This window comes from Vicugna pacos, chromosome 12, assembly GCF_048564905.1.
Source record: "Vicugna pacos chromosome 12, VicPac4, whole genome shotgun sequence".
Classification (NCBI taxonomy): Eukaryota; Metazoa; Chordata; class Mammalia; order Artiodactyla; family Camelidae; genus Vicugna; species Vicugna pacos.
In genome coordinates this window covers 56,754,217-56,774,272 of record NC_132998.1, presented here as the reverse complement: position 1 = coordinate 56,774,272, position 20,056 = coordinate 56,754,217, and the positions used below count along the sequence as shown (strand labels likewise).

The window sequence follows — 20,056 nt, the reverse complement described above, 5'->3', positions numbered from 1 at the left end:
GGCCTCCTGATTCCCTGTCTAGGGCTGTGCACACTCTGGAGGCAGCCGCGTTTAGCCTGAATCCTTAGGACACGGTGGGAAAGAATGCACCTGGTCTCCGCCTGCATAAAGATTAGGAAGTGTCACATTTCCCACAGATGATGTCCAGGCCATAAAACTTGCTTCCGTTGTCTCGACAGTGTGGGCTGAAGATGGCACCCTCTGCCCCAACATGGGCCTTCTGGTCTTCAAGTTGGCAGAGGGGGCATAGAGATTCCGAGTAGCCTCTCCCACCCTCCCCTCCCCCAAATGGTTTATATAGGGGTGGGGAGTCTGGACTGCACTGTACTCCTTGGCTCAGGAGCCCAGGAAAGCAAGCAGTAAATGGGGATCCCAGAGGGTTCTTAGAAAAGTCAGACTAAGAAAAAAATTTCAGTTTCAGTATGTGCGTCCCTGGACGGATGTAGAATGGGCACCCGCAGAGGGCCGTGGCAGCGCCGGCTTATCAGTGTTACCCCTCCCAGCGTCCCATGGGTCAGGTTTCCAGACCTCAGCGTTCGGATTTTCAGCATAAATTTGCATGCACGACAGAAAGAGCGGAGGCTGAGGTAGGAGTGGAGAGAGAATAGGAGGTGGGCCAAGAGGCCCACGAGGGTGTAGCCCTGGTCCCTGCCAGTCCAGTATCCTCCCCAAAGCGGCAGGACATTCTCGGAGGTGCGCGGATGAGACGCCCTGCGCTGGCTGCACCAGGCTGGCGCCTCCTGTGTGCCCTTGACGGCAGGAGAACCCTGCAGACCTGGCTGGTGGCGCGGGCGCCCCGTAAATTTCAGACGCCGCCCCAACCCCCGGGGCCCGGACCGCAATCCCAGGGACCCCCGGCAGGGCGAGGCGGGGTGGGGGGCGGGAGCTGCAGCGGGACAGCGCGCCTATCCGCCGGCTCGGCCCGGCCCGGCCCGCGCGGCTCGGCGGCACGGCTGGACTGAGCGGCTCTGGCTGCGCGCCGAGCCCCGCGCCCCCTGGCTCCGCGCCAGGCCGGCTGGCGTGCGCCCGGCGCGCAGCACTGCAGCGCTGGTCATATGAGCAGAAATGATGAGAAAAGCACTTTTTAATCTTTTCGCACTTGCTCTGCCCGCTCAAACAGTTGCAGGATGTCGATGACAGAATTGCTCACCGCTGAGGACATCAAGAAGGCAGTGGGGGCCTTTACCGGTGAGCAGCGCGCTCCCCTCCGCATCCCTCTCCCCTCATCCACCACCCTGGCCCCTGCATCCCACGGGTCCCACGGCGGGCAAGTCTTCCCTAGCGCTCCTCTGCCCACGCATCCCGCGGGGCGCTGGCGGAGCGTGGCGGGGGGTGGTCCACCGCATTTCCAAACTCTGCCGGCGCGAGACTTGGCGCAGGGAGCGGGCGGGGAGGCCGGGAGCCCTGCTGGACAACCGAAACTTGAGGGCGCCAAAGGCAGGGTGGCCGCGCTGCGTGGACTCAGGTCCCGGACCAAGGGCGAAGACCCAGGTCGAAAGCGGGACCTCTGGGTCCTTGTGGGCGCTCGGAACTTCCTTTTTAAGGTACTTGGAGGGGACCATGGGTGCGCACGCTTCTCTCCAAGCGACCCCTCTCCGAGATCCCCGTTCTGCGCGGGACTCTTCTCGCCCAGCTGCTCGTTGCTGGCTCCCCTTAAGTCCAAGCCCCCTTTCTGGAGCTCAGAGCCCACCCCAGCAACGGACTTGCAAGCGAGCGAGGTGACCTTCCCGCAGCTGGCGCTCTGTTCTGCGCGGAGCATCCTCGGGGAAGCGCTTGCAACTTCCAGAGGGAGGGGAGCCAGCAGTCTCACCTCTCTGAGCTGCCCTGGACTTGAGCCCTTAGCTGCCTACCTTCCTCCTCCTCCTCATTACCCATATGGGGAAACTGAGGCAGGAAAAGGGCCAGAAACTTACCCAAGGTCACCTCGCAGGGCAGAAGGGGGATTAGCACTGGGGTCACCCCAGTTTTGTTCCCCTAGTGTCCAAGGTGGACAAGAGCAACTTTCCCCCACTCCAGCCCAGGCTGAGGGGAGGGGAATAGTGACTCTCAACAGGACTCCCCCCTCCCCATACACACACACATAAGTTACTCGGTATAACATTTCCTTTCCCAGGTGTTCTTAAAAAGGCACTTAAGACATAGAAAACTGGAGGGGGGGTTCCCATTTCCTTTCTGCTTGGAGCCCCCTCCAATGGGCATGAAGAAGCTTTGGGAAGCCACCTCCCAGGGCACTGTGATAACCCATCCACTTCTCCTTGACCCAACGTGCTTCCTCTGAGAAGAAACCTAACTGGGAATTCTTGGGGAGCCTTTCAACACCCGCCCCCATTTCCACCGGAATGGATTTCTGCAGCAAAGCCAGGACTTCTGGGACCTCCCCCTCCTCCTCCCACTGTGTGACCTTGAGAGAAACTTGTCCTCTCTGTGTTGACTTTCTGGCAACACAATCTACAGCCAAGAGAAAGGTCGACCCTCCCTCTCCCCTCAACATTCACGCACCATGTTCACACCACCTCAGATTCCCCTGCCCACCTGCACTGAGCCACCCACCAAAAGGCTTCATGGAAACAGGAAGCCCTTTTGCCTTCAAAGTCTACCCCCACCATTAGTGAAGGGTACAGTGGAGGGTTGGGCTGACTTAAGAGCCAGGGAGATCTGGGTGGCCTCTGCCACCTCTGGCTGAGTGACCTGGGGCTGAGCCCCCTCTCCTGGCCTGGGCTCCCTCAGCTCTCCCATGGAGGTATGCCTCTCCACCCCCTGGCCCAGGCGAGTCAATCAAAATGCTGTGCCACCTCTCCGCCTCCCCTATTCTCCCACCTCCCACCCTTCCCTAGGGCCTTTCTCTGTCCTCATTTTAACCCGTTCCTCTCCACCCCTGACAGCTGTCGACTCCTTCGACCACAAAAAGTTCTTCCAAATGGTCGGCCTGAAGAAAAAGAGCCCAGATGATGTGAGAAAGGTGTTCCACATCCTGGATAAAGACAAGAGTGGCTTCATCGAGGAGGAGGAGCTGGGGTAAACTGAGAGCTGGGGGGCTGCCCAGCCTGCGGCTCTGGGAGAGGGAGTGGTATTGGGACTCTGGCTTCCCAGCTCCCATCAATCTGCCCTTCTCTCTGCACCCATCACAGAAAATAACCCTGCCTGCCCACCGTTGCTTCCGGAAGAATAAAATTCTCAGCGCAAAGTGCAACTAACTAGGTTAAATTATAGCCACTTAATATTGCTAATGGAATGATGCTACTTAATAATTTAATACAAACCAAGAGGCAGTTTTTCTCATTGCCTGACACCACAGGCGAGACAGAGAGCACTCCCTGGAGAATTTCATTGATTTTCATTTGTCTAAAGTGCACTTTCCACCATCCTGCAAACCCACGCCCTTCTGTACCAGGGCGGCTCTAGCAGGTTCTGTGCAAGCCAGGGAGGCAGAGCCAGCTTTAGGGGTTCAGCAGTCCTGGAGTAAAGCGGAGAAGGTTATGGCCAGGAAAATGCAAAATTACATTAGCGAAGAACCTCCCGCCAGAACCCTCTCGGCCACCTGGCCCATGTCTGCCGACCCAGCTGTGTCACTCTCTGGCCAAGACTGCTTTGAATTTTGTCATAAAGAGAAGGGGTAGGGTGTGGAGAGGAGCCTTTCAAGTATGGACTTCTCCATCCACTTGTCTCTGCCCAAAAACCATCCCACGAGGGTACCCTTTGTCTAGAACTTTCTCCTTCTATCCACCTGGAACCCAATGTGCACGCGCACTTGTGTGCATGCGCGCACACACACATGCAGAGGCTGACTTCTACCTATCCTCCAGGTATCACCTTCTCCAGGAAGCCTCCCCTGACTGTTCCCCTCCCCTCAGTGGGATGGATAAATCCTTGAGCACCGCTCTGTACTTCCCCATCATTGCATCCATCACACAGTGTGCTCTCTCTTGCAGAACTTGACGCCTTCCCTGTTTTTTCATGTGGCTTCCTAAGATCATCTCTGTGCCCCTGGTTTTCAGCATGGCCCTGGCACAGAGAAGACACTTTTGTGTTTGTTGTGTTGTCTGAATAAACAAACAAATGCAGGTGCCCTAACTGATGTGAAGGCAACCCTTCACTGAGGACAGCCTGTCCTTCCCTGCACACCCACCCACGAAGCACAGCCATGTCCTGGCTGCCTGGCCAAGCACAACTGCATGCATGCTCCCTGCTCGCTGCCTGTCCCAGCTGCCTGCTTCCCCTGTGCAGACTGCAGCCCACCATCCAGCCGGTGTTCCTGCAAGGTGACCTTGACCTGACTCCCTCCCCGGCTTTCTCCCTTTTCTCCTCCAGATTCATTCTGAAAGGCTTCTCCCCAGATGCCAGAGACCTGTCTGTTAAAGAAACCAAGACGCTGCTGGCCGCTGGAGACAAGGATGGGGACGGCAAGATTGGGGCCGATGGTGAGTAGCTGTGACCTGGGCACATTGTGGATCTCAGGATCTTTGGATGCTTAAAGCTTATAGCTATGCCCATCACGTGAAGGGGAGAAGGGGAGTCCCACACTCCCCAACATTAGAAGGAAAAAAGGCAATCCATTAGGTCTGAGAGCTCTATCATATAAGCCAGGCAAAGAAAAACTGATATATTTTTTCTAGATTTGTGGGAGGGGATGAGCTATTTGTCCCCCTACTCTGCTATCCTGGCACTGCTCCAGTTTTTCTGGATTTGAACAACTCAAAAGGAATCGATTATTTTCTTTATTTTCTTTCTCCTGCTGTGTAAGGAATCCAGGAGAATTTGGATTTTCCCTGAACTTTGCCTGGGTTCTGGCCCCTGCTCTGCCTAAACCAGCTGTGTGACCTTGGGCAGCCTATCTCCTGCGTGGGGCCTCAGTCTCCCATCTGCAACCCGAGGAGATGAGACAAACTGATCCCCTCAAGGACCCAACTGGCTCTCATGTTCTCAGATTCCAGGGATGGAAATTCCTTATCTCCTGTCCTCCTCCGCATCTTGTCCTCGTGTCTTGTAACTTCAAGTCTCAAAACCTGTTTTGGTTTCACCCAAATATATACCATTCCAGCACTGTAGGAGAGCCGGGAGAAACAGCCAGGCAGGGATCAGCTGGGAATTACGAAAAGGAACATCTGACCTGATCTTGCTTTTCAAATTTTGCTTTTAGGAAAGGTGAGGGGCTGGTGGTCACCATCCCACATCCTTTTCCCTTCAGATCTAACCAGCGTTCAAGGAACACATCCCAGCATCATTATCTTTCTTAGCATCACACCAGCCTCGGGGATTATCTCCATTTTGCAGATGGGCAAACTGAGGTTGAAGGTGCTTGGCCTGCTCAGAGAGCTAGGACATAAGTGGGGGAGCAGCGATGTAGAAACAGGTCTGAATATCTCTTTCCAACTTTCCATTATTCCAACATCTGTGCCCTTGTGATAGTCCTTCCTGCCAATTTCAAAGGAAACTGTGTGTAAGTGCTTAGCCTCTGGGCTCATGTTGTCTGGGTTCAAATCCCAACCCAGCTTCTTTCTAGCTGTGTGATTTGGGGCAACTCAAGTGACTACTCTGGGCCCTAGTTTTGTCATCTCTGAACTGAGGATAATAGTTTTTATCTCCTAGGATTGTGAGAGGATTAGATGCATTCGTATATGATGTGTTTAGAAGTGTCTGGCACAGAGGAAGTGCTATCTACCAGTCTGTTAACTAATTTTTTAAAATAAGGACAAGATTGTATTCATCCTTTTATCCCCAGTACGTAGCCCATACGTGACCCAAAGCAGGCACGGAATAAACATCTGTTGCCTGGGTTTAAAGTGTAGGACCTGGTGCTCTGCTGGCTGTCTGCCCTTCACCGGCTGTCTGACCTTCACTCCATCACCTCTCCACACCTACATTCCTGTGTCTGACACATGGGGTGCACAGTTTTCTCCTAAGACCTGCTTGGGCTCGTTGTGAAAATTAAGTGACTTTAGACGGAAAATTGCCTTGGGAAAGGTACAAGGATTCTGAATGTGGGCACAGGCTACTAAAGTTTTATGCCAGAAATGAGGATGGAGACAATCTAGCAAGGTCAGGTGCAATGAGTCGCCTAGCCTCCTGATGCCTACTGCCCATCTTGTGGCTGGGAAGGAGGGAGGTGGTTTTAAAGGAGCCAGAGCAGAGGGTGCTGGAGAGAAACGGGTGGCCGGTCTAGGTGATTCCAGTGAGTGGTACCCTCCCCACCTTCACTGTGTCACTTATCAGACCGTTCCTCCCCTGGGCCCGGTTCCTGCCATGACCCCAATCCAGGCCTCCCATTTTTATTTGCAATATGCTGCAGCTCAGAAGCCCTAGGCAGGGTCTTCATGGCTGGCTGCCTGCAAGGAACCTTCATGATAAAGAAAAACCAGGCCAGATCCTGGACTGCTTCCCTGCCTCCCTCCCTCCCTGCCCAACTCAGATCTTAAAGAGCTAAGTCAACTCTTCCAACAGACCCAACAGACATTTGCCGAGTAGCAGTGGGGGAGGCAGAGGTATCAGGCCCAGTTCCCGGAGGAGCCACTTCCTGGCTGGGTGCCTCGGAGCCCCAATTTCCTCATCTATAAACTGGGCGTGGCAACACTGGGGTTTTGTGAGGATTCCAAGACACAATGTACAGTAGGGTTGAGTGCAGTGCCCTGCACACCGTAAGTGCTCAGTAAAGAGGGGCTGCAGATAGAATTTCTATTCTATCTGCATGATGCCTCCAGCTCTATGATACACACACAGACACATGGCAGTATCAGGCAGAGGCCGGGAGGTGCAGACGAGCTCTGCGGAGACGGAGACAGCAGGCACTTACGGGGATCTGGGGACCGTGGGCAGGGCTGCTGCAGGCTAGGAGGGCAAGTGGAGGGAGGTCCAGGCAAGGCCTTGGTATCAATCAGCAAAGGCACTGAGGCTGGAAAAGGGGCAAGAATACTGGTTTGCTGAGGGTGGGAGGGGAGAGAGAATGATCATCAGGGTGAGTAACGTGTGCCAGGCCCAACGCTGGACTCTGCTCAAACGTCACCTCACTTTACCTCGGGATGACAGAGGACATAGGTCCAGATGCAGAAAGAGTGACTCCAGTGCCCAAGGTGACACGGAGTTCAAAGCCAGGTCTGTCTGCCAGCGTAGCCAGGCTCAGGCCGACCTGGTGAAGGTCTGGGAGTCAGGGCAGCACGGACGAGTCGGGGCCAGAGATGGAGCGGGCAGTGAGAACAGACCGCCCACAAGCTCGTGCTTTTGAGGTGGGAAGATGCAGATGCCCCCCTCCCAACTTCTCCCCCCAAACACAGTACTTTGTTTTAGAGGAGGACAAGAAAGACGGGTGTGATGGTGCCCGATAGGCAGTGAGATGGGGGGAGAGCCCTTTGAGGGCCCAGAATTTTCTATCTTAGGCACTCTGCTTTGCTGCCTACTCGCTCTGAAGTCCAAAGGGTCTGAGCCCTGCCCACTGTCTGGAGGATGACTTCAGCTCTGGGTGGGATTTGGGGCAAGCCATAGAAGCCCTCTGACCTTCAGGCACCAGCTCTTCAAAATCAGGGCTCAGATCACTGGCCAGTCACTGGGGTGCCTTCCAGCTCTGGGACTCCCCAGGTGCCCTAGTGCATACACCTCTAGATGGAGGACCAGGCTGGCACTTAGGCTCAGCTGTGTGACTTGGAGTAATGATGGCAATGACATCTGACTTCATGGAGCCCTCACTGTGCACCAGGCGCTGTGCTGAGCATGTCACTATCTTTGAGGCTGTATTACTATCTGCATTTTATAGATGGAGGACACTGAGGCTCCGAGAGGCCAAGGGTTTGCCTAAACTCCCATCCCTAGGGAAAGACAAGGTCAAGAGCTGGGCTCAGGTCTGTCTGGATCCAATGCACACGCCCTGTGCTGCCTGCTTCATTCATTCATCCATTCATTCAAAGTCTAGTGAGTATCCATCATAGGTAATTTTATTTAGTGACTTACTGCTTGCTTCTCTCTCTCCCACTGGGGTAGATGTCAGCTCCACAAAAGCAGGAACTTTGTTTTGTTCAGTTCTGACTCCAGCACCTAGAACAGGTCCTGGCACATAGTAGAGGCACAAAAAAAGTTTGTGGAACGACTGAATGAATATGTGTCCAGCTCTGGGGATGCAGTGATGAGGAAGTGTGGTGTATAGGGAGAGGTCCATAGGCAAAGGATGGAGACCTGTTTGAGCTGGGGGCTTGCCTGTAGCAGGCACTGGGGGGGATTCTAGAACCAGGGGTACTGCCTCCATCTCTAGCTGTTTGCCCTTCTGAAGGTGGGTGACATGTACCAGGTCCTTTAGGATTGCAGATTGAAGGGAGTGGGTAGAAAGACAAAGTTTTAATAATAACCCTTTGCTTACCTATCTCTGGGCAACTACTTCCAGGAAGCTCAAAGACTCTTATAGACATGGTCAATTAATTCTCAAAGGACACCCCTGGAAGACTGGTACAGAGCTGGTAAAGGGGGGTAGGGGGAGGTAGAGGCAGACAAGGAGAAAGAAGATGGACAGAGGCGGAAGGCGCCCCCAAACCCAGCCGCAGTGGCAAAACCCAGGCACAAGTAACAGGCAAGACTAGTAAGTGGCAGGTTCCTTCTCAAATACTTGTCCGTCCCCGAGGTGGGTCTCAGACAGGACCTGGCATCAGAATCACAGGGGGCTTTTCACAACACAGATGCTCAGGCCCCATCCCGAGAGTTTCTGATTCCTTAGGTCCAGGTGGGGCCCAAGCGTTTGCATTTCTACTAAGTTCCCATGTGGAGCTGATGGTCCAGGGACCACACTTTGAGAACCACTGCCCTACATTCATCCTAGAAAGGAGGTCCCATCACTCTTCCCGTTTACAGATGAGGAAACTGAGTGGTTAAGTAACATGCCCAGGGTCCCTCAGCAGCAGAGCCAAAACTGAGGCTCGGAGGTCTAGGTAGGACCGTTTGCCACCCTGATGTGTCCCCAGCCCGGGTTCTCCACACCTAATACCTGCCCACGTGGACCGTGCACGGCGATGGGAACAGGGGGTACCATCCATGCGGCACTTCCTTGAGTCCTCACAACAGCATCGCAAGATACACCTTCACTGCACAGACAAGGAAACTGAGGCCCAGGGCAGTGGCATGACTTGCTCAGGGTCTCACAGCTATTCAGCACTGGGGCCTTGCTTCAAACCTTGACAGTCTACCTCCAAATAGCTCTCTTTTCCCTGCCAGGCTGTAGATGAGAGCTGCACGCCCGTATACACACGCACACGCATGCAATCCTAGTTACAGTTTCCCTGAAACCTGATCCCAGTGGCAGATCCAATTTCCTATGCTTCAAGCCTGTTCCAACTCAAGAGCTCGTGCTTGGCTTTTGCTTCTGTTGCTGAAAAATTCAGTCATAATAATTGCCTGCCCCTTGCAGTTGATGGCATGTGCCTGAAGGTATTTGCCTTTTCTGCTTCCTTCTGGCAAAATCTGTTCTCTTTTATCCTTAATTAGCCTATTAAACATAGAAGGCAGCAGGGAGGGAGCAAGCCCTTGGGCTGAAACTCCTAAAGTCAGGTAGAAGATACAATCTACAGAGTGCGTGCTACCAGCAGTGTGAATGGCCAAGCCTTCTCCTCTCGCTGGGCATCCATTTCCTCATCCCCAAGCAGGGGTAAAAATAATCACTTTAAAAGGTTGTTGCAAGAATTAAGTGAGTGTCCGAGAAATGGTTCCTTTCCTCTCTTTTTAGGTGTCTGCTTTCTCTGGTAAGCCACCTCAAAACCCTTTGGAAGTAGTGCAATATCTTTCCTCAGAGGAAGTGGAATTGAGTCTAAGAGGGGAGGAAGGTGAGAAGGATAAAAGGGGAGTCTAACCTGCCTCCCTGTAATTTCAGCCCTCCAGCCCGTATGGGGTTTGATTTCCAAGCACATCAGGGCCAGCCCGCAGCTCCGATGGCAGAGGCCCAAGGTGCGCGGTGTTTTGTCCTGTTTTATTGCATCCTCATCCCGGCTCAATACGATCTGGGGGGCAGAGTCTGATCCCCACTGGGAGATGTGGAAACTGAGGCTCAAGGGAAATTGCAAGCTTGCGACCTTCAGAAAAAATCAGCTTTGAATCTGAGCTTGAGATCGGAAGAAGAGATGAAAAACACGAGTTGGATCAGAAAGCACGGGCTTCTTGGAGCTGGGGTTTCTTTCAGAAGCATCCATCTCAAGATGTATTTTATACAGAGGGCTGCAAAATGATCTGTTAAATCTCAGTCTGGAGGCAATCGAAAGAGGGTTGGGGTTGGGGTTAGATGTGCCAAAGTCACACAGCAAAACCTTGGCCGAGTAGAACCCAGGTTTCCAGATTCCACTACTCTTTCCACCAGGCTGAGCTGGGACACGAGTTATAAATGGTTTCTGTGCTTAGCAAGATGCTCGCTTTTATCCCCGTGTGGACTCTCCATAACTCCGACCTTATGCTGCACTAGATAAGATTTAGCCAAGGGAAGGCAAGCAGCACTCCTTATATAACTGCCCTCGTGCAAAAAGGAGCAGCAGTGAGGGCAGAAAGAAGATGTTCCCTCTCCATTTACCCCTCCTCTACCTCTGGGGGTTACAGCTTGAGTCAGAACCCAGGGCCGTTCAACTCCAACCTCAGAGAAAGAGACATATCCTGGCTAGAGGTGAATCTTCCTGGCTGAATGACTCTCAGCCTCAGTTTCCTTGTAAATAAAATGGAGATAAGAGAGCTGGTGAGGATGAAACAGGATGGCGTGCAGGGCATCGCCTGACAGTGCAACCCCAAGACTGTTTACCAGCTCCTTGTGGCTGTCTGTCTTGACCCCGAATGACCCCGCCTCCTGATTCTCCGGGGTGGGAAAGTGATCCTTGCTTGCAATACCAATTTATAAGAAACTCAGCCCTGGAGCTATTTAGAGGCGAGGTGATAAACCGGCGAGGCTGGTGCCTTCCTCCTGGTCATCACGACAGAGCGGAGGAGGGAGAGCCTTCCAGGCGCTGACTCAAAGTTCATCTCAGTTTCACCTCGGGCTATCAGGGAGTGCTGCTCTCACCTGTCAATAGCTTCTAATTTTGTCCCATCCCCACAGCACTGGGGACTGGGACAGACCTAATTAGGCTAATTTCAGTTTCTTAAGGGAAACTGAAACTGAGCCCTCCCATCCTCTGACCCTTCGCCTGCTGCCTGCCCCACCCCCACCTCCATCTCTAGTCTCTTCCTGATTGGATGATGAAGACACCAGCAAGCTGGCCCCAGGGGCCTCGGGTGAGGCTTTCTCGGCAAAGGTAGGGCTGTACCCGCACTCCTATAGGAGAAAGGACTCTGCATCTCTGGATCCCTCTCCCAAGGAACACTGGCATCTCAAAAACAGATACGATTTAATTGCGCTCCCTCTGTATGCCAGGCACCGCTGTAGCTCACACAGTCCCCTCCATGGCCCTATGAGGAGTTCTCTCAGTGTCCCCATTTTACAGATGTGGAAACTGAGGGGCAGAGACTTAGTGTCCGTGGATGGCTGTGCTAGAGGCAGGACTCCAAGTCAGGTGGGATAGACAGTGTCAGAAACTTGCACCAGGTCAGCTAGTTGCTCTTTGGGCTTCCCATGTCCTCTTTCTGTTTACATCTTCCTGTCTTAGTTTCAGGATGTTCGTGGTTATTGCTGTTGTTATTTTAAAGCTCCAACCTGTGCTAGCTGTGCTGAGGGAATCCGAGTGGGGTGAAACTAACATTTATCAGCCACCTCCTATGTGCCAGGCATCTTTCTGTATTTTCTTATCTGGTTTTCTCAATAGCGGTCGGTGCAAGTAGACATTACCATACTCACTTTACCCATGAGAAAATTGAGGCTCAGAGAGACAATGTAGTGACCTAAGGCCACCCAGCCAGGAAGTGATCTACAAAGTACTATGCTCCAGGTTCTGAGAGGACAAAATTAGACTCCTGTGATCTCTGCAAAAAGCCAGGGCATGTGTCCATTGTGACACTCTGGCTGCTTCAGGGTGGATCCCAGGGGTCTGTTTTTAGAGGCTTTTGAAAACCCCACCAGTTCAAAACATCTCCCATGGTCAGGCTCCAAAATGCTGGACTTTCACCACGAGAGAGTCCCTTGACTGGTGTCCCTCGGTCCCCGTCATGCTGACTGCCCCAAATGCCATCCAGTGTGAAGGTGATGAATGGGGTCTTTGCTGATGAGCAGCCGAGAACCCATAATTTCGAGGGTGAGGGTTGAGGGGTAGGTGTAGAGGTCAGGAAACAGTAAGGACCAACTTCTCCTCCAGTCACAGCTGATAGTCACTCCATCAGCTGGTGTTGATGGATGGACTCACGTCTCCTTCATCCCAGGACAGAGCAACTCCATGCCCCAAAACAGGCTATGCTGGCTCTGGCCAGTTTGCCAGATCAAACAGCGGGTTGAAGCTGGAGAGGGTTCATGCTTCCCCCCGATCTGTGATGACAACCCTGTTGGGAATGGTCTCGCCACCTCCACGGAGCGGGTGTTCCTGAGACCCTGCCCCTGGCCCTTCTTTTCTGCCTGACCCTGACACTTGACCTCGCCAGGCTTCCACTTCCCCATCTGTAGAATGGGAATCCTCCGACTCACCTCCAGGGGCTGTTGTGAGAATTGCATGCAGTAAGTTGGTACTCACTGAACCGTGAGGAGGACTCATGAGCCATCCCATCCACTCATCCGTTCATCCGCCCACCCATCTGGCATTTGTTTACAAGCATCTGCCAGGTACCAGGTCTGCTCTGTCTCTAGGAGAGTGGTGAATACAAAAGATGATGCTCCCTGCTCTTCTGGAATTTACGGGGAGACTGACAAGAATCAGTAAGTGCAGAAATAAGATCATTTCCGAGAGTGCTAAGTGCCATGAAGTAAATAAAAAACGGCTAATATGACGGTCATGTGGGTGGTGGTGTTTGAGCTGGCTCATGTGTCACTTGACACCTAGGTCAAAGGAGGTCGGAAACCTCCAGGCTGAAGAAGGAAGTTGGAATCACATCTACCCTGTGATCTTAGTCAAGCAACTTAACTCTTGGGCCTCAGTTTCCCCATCTGTAAAATGCAGACAAACGCGTCTCTCCTGTGGAGGGGCCATGAGAACTTAATGAGCTGATAAATGCAAATGCTTCCCGGGTAGGTATTCGGTAAATAAGAGTTTTTGAATTCCATAAAAATGGACAATATTAATCAAAGTACTAATGATGTAAGACATCTCAAAAGAAGCACCTGCCTTAGTAAGTGTAGGATCAGAGGAGCTCGTGGCTGAGAAAACCCAGCCCATGGGAGGGATTTCTAGAGTCTGGTGTTTGGTTCCAGCCCTGCCCCGGCTGTTATCGCTCAAGCCATGATTCTGGGGGTTTTCGGGACCAGCAGGAGGACCCTCCCTCTCTCCCACCCTGAGTCAATACCCAGGCCCCTATGTCCAGGCCACCTGCCTTTCCTATCCTCAGGGACAACCTGGGGACAAGAGTGGGTGGTATCCACTTCCCAGAAAGGTGGGGAGCCCAGGTACATGTCCGTCCACCCGGCGGGGGTCATGGCAGGTCATTTCCATGATGATAGCACGTTTTGTTTTTTCACTTTTTATTTTTATTTTTAAATAATTTTAGCTTTAGAGAAGGCTTCTAACAATAGTCCAGAGAGTTCCATATACCCTCACCCAGCATCCCCTAATACTAACATTCAACATAACCACGTGTGATGAAGAAATTACACTAGGTTCTTACACTATGTGCTTCATACCAAGTCCGCGGAGGGTGGAACGTACCTCAAGGGACCCCCAGATACCTCTTGTGGCCTTTCTGAAGCCACTTCACATCCAGCTTTTTATATGCCTTTCACTAGGAATTGTTACCGGCCCCTCCCGTCACCCCACGGGCAGATGAGGGAACTGATGTCCAGAGGGGTGTATTTCCCAGCAAATGGCGCCGGGCTAGGCCTGGAACCCCAGCTCCAGATCCCCACCTGTGCTGTCCCCACATCACGACACTGCATCCAGAGGCGATGCGTTCTTACCTGAGGCCCCACAATGTCCGGCAGGCTGGGGGGATATGACATCTCGGACGCATATTGGAGATGGTGACAAACTCTGTCTGTCCTCTCTCATCTCCTGGAGAGAAAAACAACAGAGAAGACTCTCATAAAATAAATATTCCAAATAAAGATCTCGGAAGACCTGGCTGCCAAGCAGTCCCCGCCTCTGACCAGCACACGAGGACTCCACGTTAAAGAGAACATGAAAGACGGGGGCAGAGGAGCTCCCAGCAGGGGCTGAGGGTAATAGCACCTCTGCTGACTGTCTCCTACTCAAGGAGCCAAACTGACTTTCCTTCGTTTTACAGATGAGGACAATGAGGCTCAGAGAGGTTAGGCACCGTGTCTGAAGTCACACAGCCCATAAGTGGAGGAGCCAGATGTGGGGGCCCAGGCTTCTTCAGCTGAGCTGGTCTTTTCACACAAGATGCCAGCCCAGCATGGCTACTGGGTCTTTCCCAAATAAGCCCCAGTGTTTCCTGCCCTCTGAGCCTTGACCTCTCCATTTGCCTTTTTCCTATGGGAATCCTGCATCTTTTGACAGGCCTGTATTAGAAGCCACCTTTCCTCTGAAGGATTTGCTGATGCCTTAAATAGAAGGCACCACTTCTCCCTGTGAATGCAAAGTCTCCGAGCCCCTCTTGCCTTTCCACAAACACCTGTGGCCCCCTCGGTGGCAGCTGCGGAAACAGGAGGTGGGCTGGAGGGAACCAGAAGAGTGGGGGCTGTGGCCTTATGCTCCAGTGGAGGAGGCAGACAGCCAGTGAATATGCAAGAATATATTCAGAGGTATTTCAAGAGTGGTGAGTGATGTGAATATAACAAAAAATGGTGACAGCAAAGAGGATCACAGCAGGGGTGGGGCACTGCTTTGGCCAGGGCAGTCAGAGAAGACCCCTTGAAGGGGAACAGTTGAGCTGAGACCAGGCGAACAAGCAGCTGTGAGGAAGGCTGGAGAGGATATCAGGCAGAGAGAACAGCAGGTGCAAAGGTCCTGAGGTGTGAAGGCCCCCAGCATGATTGAGATTCAGAGAGGAGGCCAGCAGCACAGAGCACTTCTTGCCAGATACCACCTTTTTCCCGGACTTGACCAGAAGCTCCTGTGGGGCAGGGACCATCTGCTCCCCTGTGTCTCCCTTCACCTGGTTGGGACCATCCCTTTGTTCATTTAGGTGAAGTTGGATTCAATAGAGGGACATTTGCTCACCCTCTGGTGTCAACACTGGTCTCTGGCAGCATTCAGTAATATTAAGGCGAAGAAGGGCAGATGGACAGTTCTGGGGAGGGAGAGGCCCACTGGGGACTCACACAGACTGACGTGGAGGGGCCTGGACCCCAGAGCTTGAATCCTCAGCCACTTACAATCCAGAGGCTCTGAAAAGTCACTTCTCCCCTCTGGGCCTCAGTTTTCCTCTCTTTAAAATGGGGATAATAACTCCCAGTTGCCTGGGTGTTTTGTGAGGATGAAATGAGGAGCTGTGTGAGACAGAGCCCAGCTCATTCTGAGCCCTGGGCGCACTCACCATGCTGAGCCGGGTGCAGAGGTCACATGCTCAGGTCTCCTCCAGGGTCTGGCTTGGTTCCCCGGAGGAGCCCACAGTGGTTCTTGAAGCTGGCTGCTCACCAGAAGCAACTTTTGCCAAATAAGATAACTCACCCCTTATCCTAGACCCAGATTTAGAAAAATCAGAAATTCCAGGGCAGGGGCCTGGGACTCTGTGTCTTCTTAGATCCTGCTGATGAGCCTCATAGGCTAAGACAAGTGGCTAAGAAAGAGCTCAGGGTCCCAAGTCAGACACACCTGGGTCTGAACTCTGGCTCTGCTTCTTACTAGCTGTGTGACCTTGTAGACATTGCTGGACTCTGAGCCTCAGTTTCCTCATCTGTAGAATGGGAATAATGAAAAATGCACATTAGAGGACTGCTGTCAGAGTCAAATAGGATATTGTATATAAACTGCTTAGAATAGTAACTGGCAAGTGATAAACAATCAGAAAACTACCATTGCTCTTATTATTAGAGTCATTATTACTAACAATTTGTGGGTGACATACACTGTAAAGCAAAAGACATGGTAGGTTCATCATTTCCCATCGTACTTGATTGATTGATTCATTGATTCATTTATGCATTCGTCCCCACACCCATTCGCTCCATCACTCCAGCTCTTCCTGTAGCAGATTCGAGAACTGAGAGAAAACAGGTTCTAGCCAGTTCCTTCTGCAGGGTCCACCTCTGACTCACCTCTGTCGTTTTCTTTTGCAGAATTCTCTACTCTGGTGGCTGAAAGCTAAGAGGCTCTGACTGTCCCAGGTCTCCCACCTCTGCCCTGAACACCCGATCTCAGCCCCTCTTGCTGCCCATCTGCCTTTCTGTTCAGTTTGTTTATGTTATTTTTTACTCCCCCCATCCCTTGTGGCCCTCGAATGACACCATTCTTCTGGAAAATGATGGAGAAACAATAAAGGCTGTACCCATCAGATTCTGCTGTTTGAGAGACCCAGGCCTGCTGGGGTGTGGCGCCCACCCTGGCTTTCCAGGCACACCTGCTCAGGGGTGGGGCAGGATTCAGACAGTTAGAAAAGACGAGATAGAAGGGAAATTTACTGAGCCCCTCCTCTGCCTTTGGTACTAAGCATGGTACCCTACTTGGATTGCCCTTCAATCTTTGAAATCACCCAAAAGGTAGGTGATGAAATTCCCACTTTACAGATGCAGAAACTAAGTCTTGGAGAGGAAAGTGACGTATCTAAGCCCACATAGCTAGGACTTTGGCTGGCTGGTTGACTGGATGGATGGACAGATGGATACTCATTAAGACTATTTTTGTTACCCATGATAGAAACCCAACTCAAAGTAACTCAAGCCAAAAAGGAAGAAAAAACAGACTTAGTTATGTTTCTGAGTAGTCCATGGGTAGACCTTCAGGAATAGCTGGATCAAGGAACTCCAGTGATTTCATCAGGATCAAGTTCTCTTTTCCCCATCTCTGGGCACTCCTTTCCTTTGTGCTGAATTCATTACCAGGCAGGTTCTCCACTCTGATGGCAAGATTCTTTCCTTCAGTTTTTTTTTTTTTAAAAAAAGCTTCTCTTTCACAATCACTCCACGGCCCCAAATTTAGTCCCATTAATACCACAAGCTAATGTTTACTGAGCACTTTCTCTGTGCTGCACCCTTTTACGTGACTGCATCTGTACAACAACCCTGTGAAGTGGGGACTGTTACTCTCTCCATTGTATAGATGAGGAAACTGAGGCACAGAGAAGTGATGTATTTACCCAATATCACAGTGCTAGTAAGCAGTGGGGCCAGAACCCCAACCCTGGTAGCCCCCTCCTGGGCCTACATCCCTCTCTGAACCAGTCCCTGTGACCCCAAGGATGGGGGCACCCTGATTCTGGATGGTGTCCATCTGTGGACACAGGCAGAGCCAGTCACACAGAAAACATTATCCAGCCCCCAGCAGCTCATCACCAGCCTCTGCGCAGCCTTCTCACTTTGCTCATCAGCTGACCATGACTCCTTTTCTTCATTGATATGCTCAGGGGAGCCTCACTCATTATCGCTGTCTCCCTTCTGTCTGGGAGAGGCTGGGAGCAGGTAGGGAGAAAGTGTGCGGCTGCAAGAAGGAGCCAGAGAATCGATTCCTGAATGCTTCTTGATAAGCAGCCTGCATGTGGACAGAGAGCTGAATGATGGATTCAATGTCCAAGAACAGGGAAAGGATGTGGTGGGGGGGGGGGGCGTGGGAGGCAGTGAGGAAGGACCAGAAGTGGGAAGGATGGATGGGGAAAGTCACTCCTCTTTCAACCACAGGCTTGGAGAATATGACTGTGCCAGGCTCCAGTTCTGGGGCTGGAAAGAGCAGCCATCCACATCTACCTCTTCCTCCTTTTAGCACTGACTTTGTGCCAGATGCTTTGTGTACACCACCTCTTAATCCAGACCATGACCCTCCAAAGAAGACAACAAGTGAAAAACACTGAGGTTCAGAGAGGTTACATAATTTGCCCAAACCACAGCTAATAAAAATGAAGATAGAAAAATGGATGTTGAAAACATTTATTCATCTACTCAACAAATAATTTTTGAATGATTACTGTGCCCTACACAGCCAAGCACTTTAGAAGCATTCCCCTGAGTCATCATAGTAATTTTGAGAACTCTTCCCAGAGCATTCAGTCTCCTGGCTCAGCCTCTCACAGTAAAAATGCCCCCAGGGCCCCTGCAGGGACAGTAGCCGGGGAACATTCGAACTGGGTGAATCTGACATTCAGCCTTATATAGGAATCAGGAGGCCGTTTGTGGGCGGCGGTTCGCAGTGGGATACTCTCTGCCTACCTTGCCTCTTCCTCCATCGGTCCAGCCAGAGAAGGGCCTGAGCAGCCAGCCTGGACCCCAAACCGCATTCCAATGGGCCCTCAGCTGAATTACCTGTTTCCACTTTTCCTGCACCTTCTCAGGGAAGGGGTAGAGGGTCTGTCTGCATCTGGGGCTTGATGGGGATCAGATTTGAGGCTCCCAAGGGCCAAGGGTAGGCTGCCCTATGTGTGGTGGCACTCAAACCAGGGTATCCTCATTATCCCTATTTTGTAGATGAGGAAATGGAGCGTAAGTATCTTGGCTGAGATGTCAAGCCCCATTTGCTTGACCCTAGTCTTCATCTGATAGGGGACAGAACCAAGATTCAAACCACGAGGAGCCGGGATCCAGAGCCAGAGCCCATGTCCTCCTGCCTCCCCTGCATCTTCTGCAGGAGATGACTTCCTATGGCTTCCAGCCATTCATTAACACTTCACTGCTTTGAGCTTCCTCTCTCTTTCTCAGAGGTCCTCAAACTCCTTAACAGCCTCCAAAGCCCTTTGTGTCTGACCCCTTCCAACCTCAGCATTCTCCTCTCTCACTGCCTTGCCAGCACTCTCCTATCACCCCCGCCCCAACTCAATCTTCCAGCCCTGCAGTTATCCCCACATTCTCTGCTCCGGCTAGACAGGATGCTCCATTCCTCGAAATTGCCAAGTTCTTTCTTTCTTCTGGGCCTTCCCATAGGCCACGCCTTCAGCCTGGACCACTGTTTCTTCCCTGTCTGGCTAAGTCCTATGAAAGCTTCAATCCTCAGCCAAATGAGGCTGCCTCTGGAAAGCCTTCTCTGCTCCTCCTGAACACTAAAGTTTACTTGCTCATTTTCACTTATGACCCTTTACTGAGCATCTACTATGTGCAGGCACAGTGGGGAGGAGGGGGATCCTACAATAAATAAACCAGATGAGGCCTGTGCTTGTGGAATTTCCATTCAGAGGGACTCCAGCTTTGTGCTTCCATCCACACCTAATCCATTTCATAATCCATCTTCCTGATGGGAAGGAGATATTTGCAACTCCTATATCTGGTGAGGGTTTAGTGTCATGAATATATAAAGAAGTCTTACAACTCAGCAACAAAAAAACACAAACAACCTGATGTAGTCAGGGTCCTCCAGAGAAACAGAGTCAACTGGAGATACCTCTCTATATATGTGTATATCTCCATATTATATAAAATATAATTTATATATATAATTTACTAGAAAAAATTGGGTCATGCAATTATGCAGGCTAACAAGTTCCAAGATCTGCAGGGTTAATAGACAAGCTGGCGACCCAACAGAGCCAATGGTGTAGTTCCAGTCAATCTGAAGGCAAGAAAAAAGCCAGTGTTCCAGTTCAAAGGCAGTCAGGCTGAGGAATTCTCTTGCACAAGAAGGCCAGCCTGTTTGTTCTATCTAGGCCTTCAACTGATTGGATGCGGCCCACCCACATTAGGGAAGATAATCTGCTTTACTCAGTCAACCAATTTAAATGTCATGCTCATCCGAAAATGCGCTCAAAGGCACATCCAAAATAATGTTTGACCAAACATCTGGGCATCCTATGGCCCAGTTGAGATGACACATAAAATTAAGCTTCACACAAACCAATTTAAAAATAGGCAAATGACTTGAACAGACTTCTCTCCAGATAATAGATACAAATGGCCAACGAGTACAGAAAAAGGTGTTCCACATCAGTGGTCGTTAGAGATGAAAAC

General features: G+C 51.6%; 1 protein-coding gene and 1 long non-coding RNA gene across 2 annotated transcripts in view; one reads left to right on the top strand and one right to left on the bottom strand.

Annotated features, from left to right (window-relative positions):
* The first annotated feature begins 934 nt into the window (after window positions 1-934).
* PVALB (parvalbumin) lies at window positions 935-16,469 on the top strand. The gene is made up of 4 exons (XM_006207044.3): window positions 935-1,188; window positions 2,883-3,015; window positions 4,309-4,418; window positions 16,253-16,469. Exons 1-4 carry the CDS (start codon window positions 1,128-1,130, stop codon window positions 16,279-16,281), a joined length of 333 nt encoding a protein of 110 aa, XP_006207106.1. The 5' UTR covers window positions 935-1,127; the 3' UTR covers window positions 16,282-16,469.
* Window positions 5,281-20,056, bottom strand: part of LOC140700504 (uncharacterized) — a 28,433-nt gene continuing 13,657 nt past the window's right edge. The window contains exons 2-4 of the long non-coding RNA XR_012078908.1: window positions 13,970-14,063; window positions 7,936-8,031; window positions 5,281-5,412 (exon numbers count right to left, since the gene is read on the bottom strand). This is a non-coding gene — a long non-coding RNA (uncharacterized lncRNA). The remainder of the gene's footprint in view (window positions 5,413-7,935; window positions 8,032-13,969; window positions 14,064-20,056) is intronic.

Bases quoted from the DNA above. Each gene is read 5' to 3' on its own strand.
- PVALB (XM_006207044.3), top strand. From the start codon at position 1,128: ATGTCGATGACAGAATTGCTCACCGCTGAGGACATCAAGAAGGCAGTG. The intron at 1,189-2,882 runs GTGAGCAGCGCG...CACCCCTGACAG, and splicing joins GGCAGTGGGGGCCTTTACCG to CTGTCGACTCCTTCGACCAC. The intron at 3,016-4,308 runs GTAAACTGAGAG...TTTCTCCTCCAG, and splicing joins ATCGAGGAGGAGGAGCTGGG to ATTCATTCTGAAAGGCTTCT.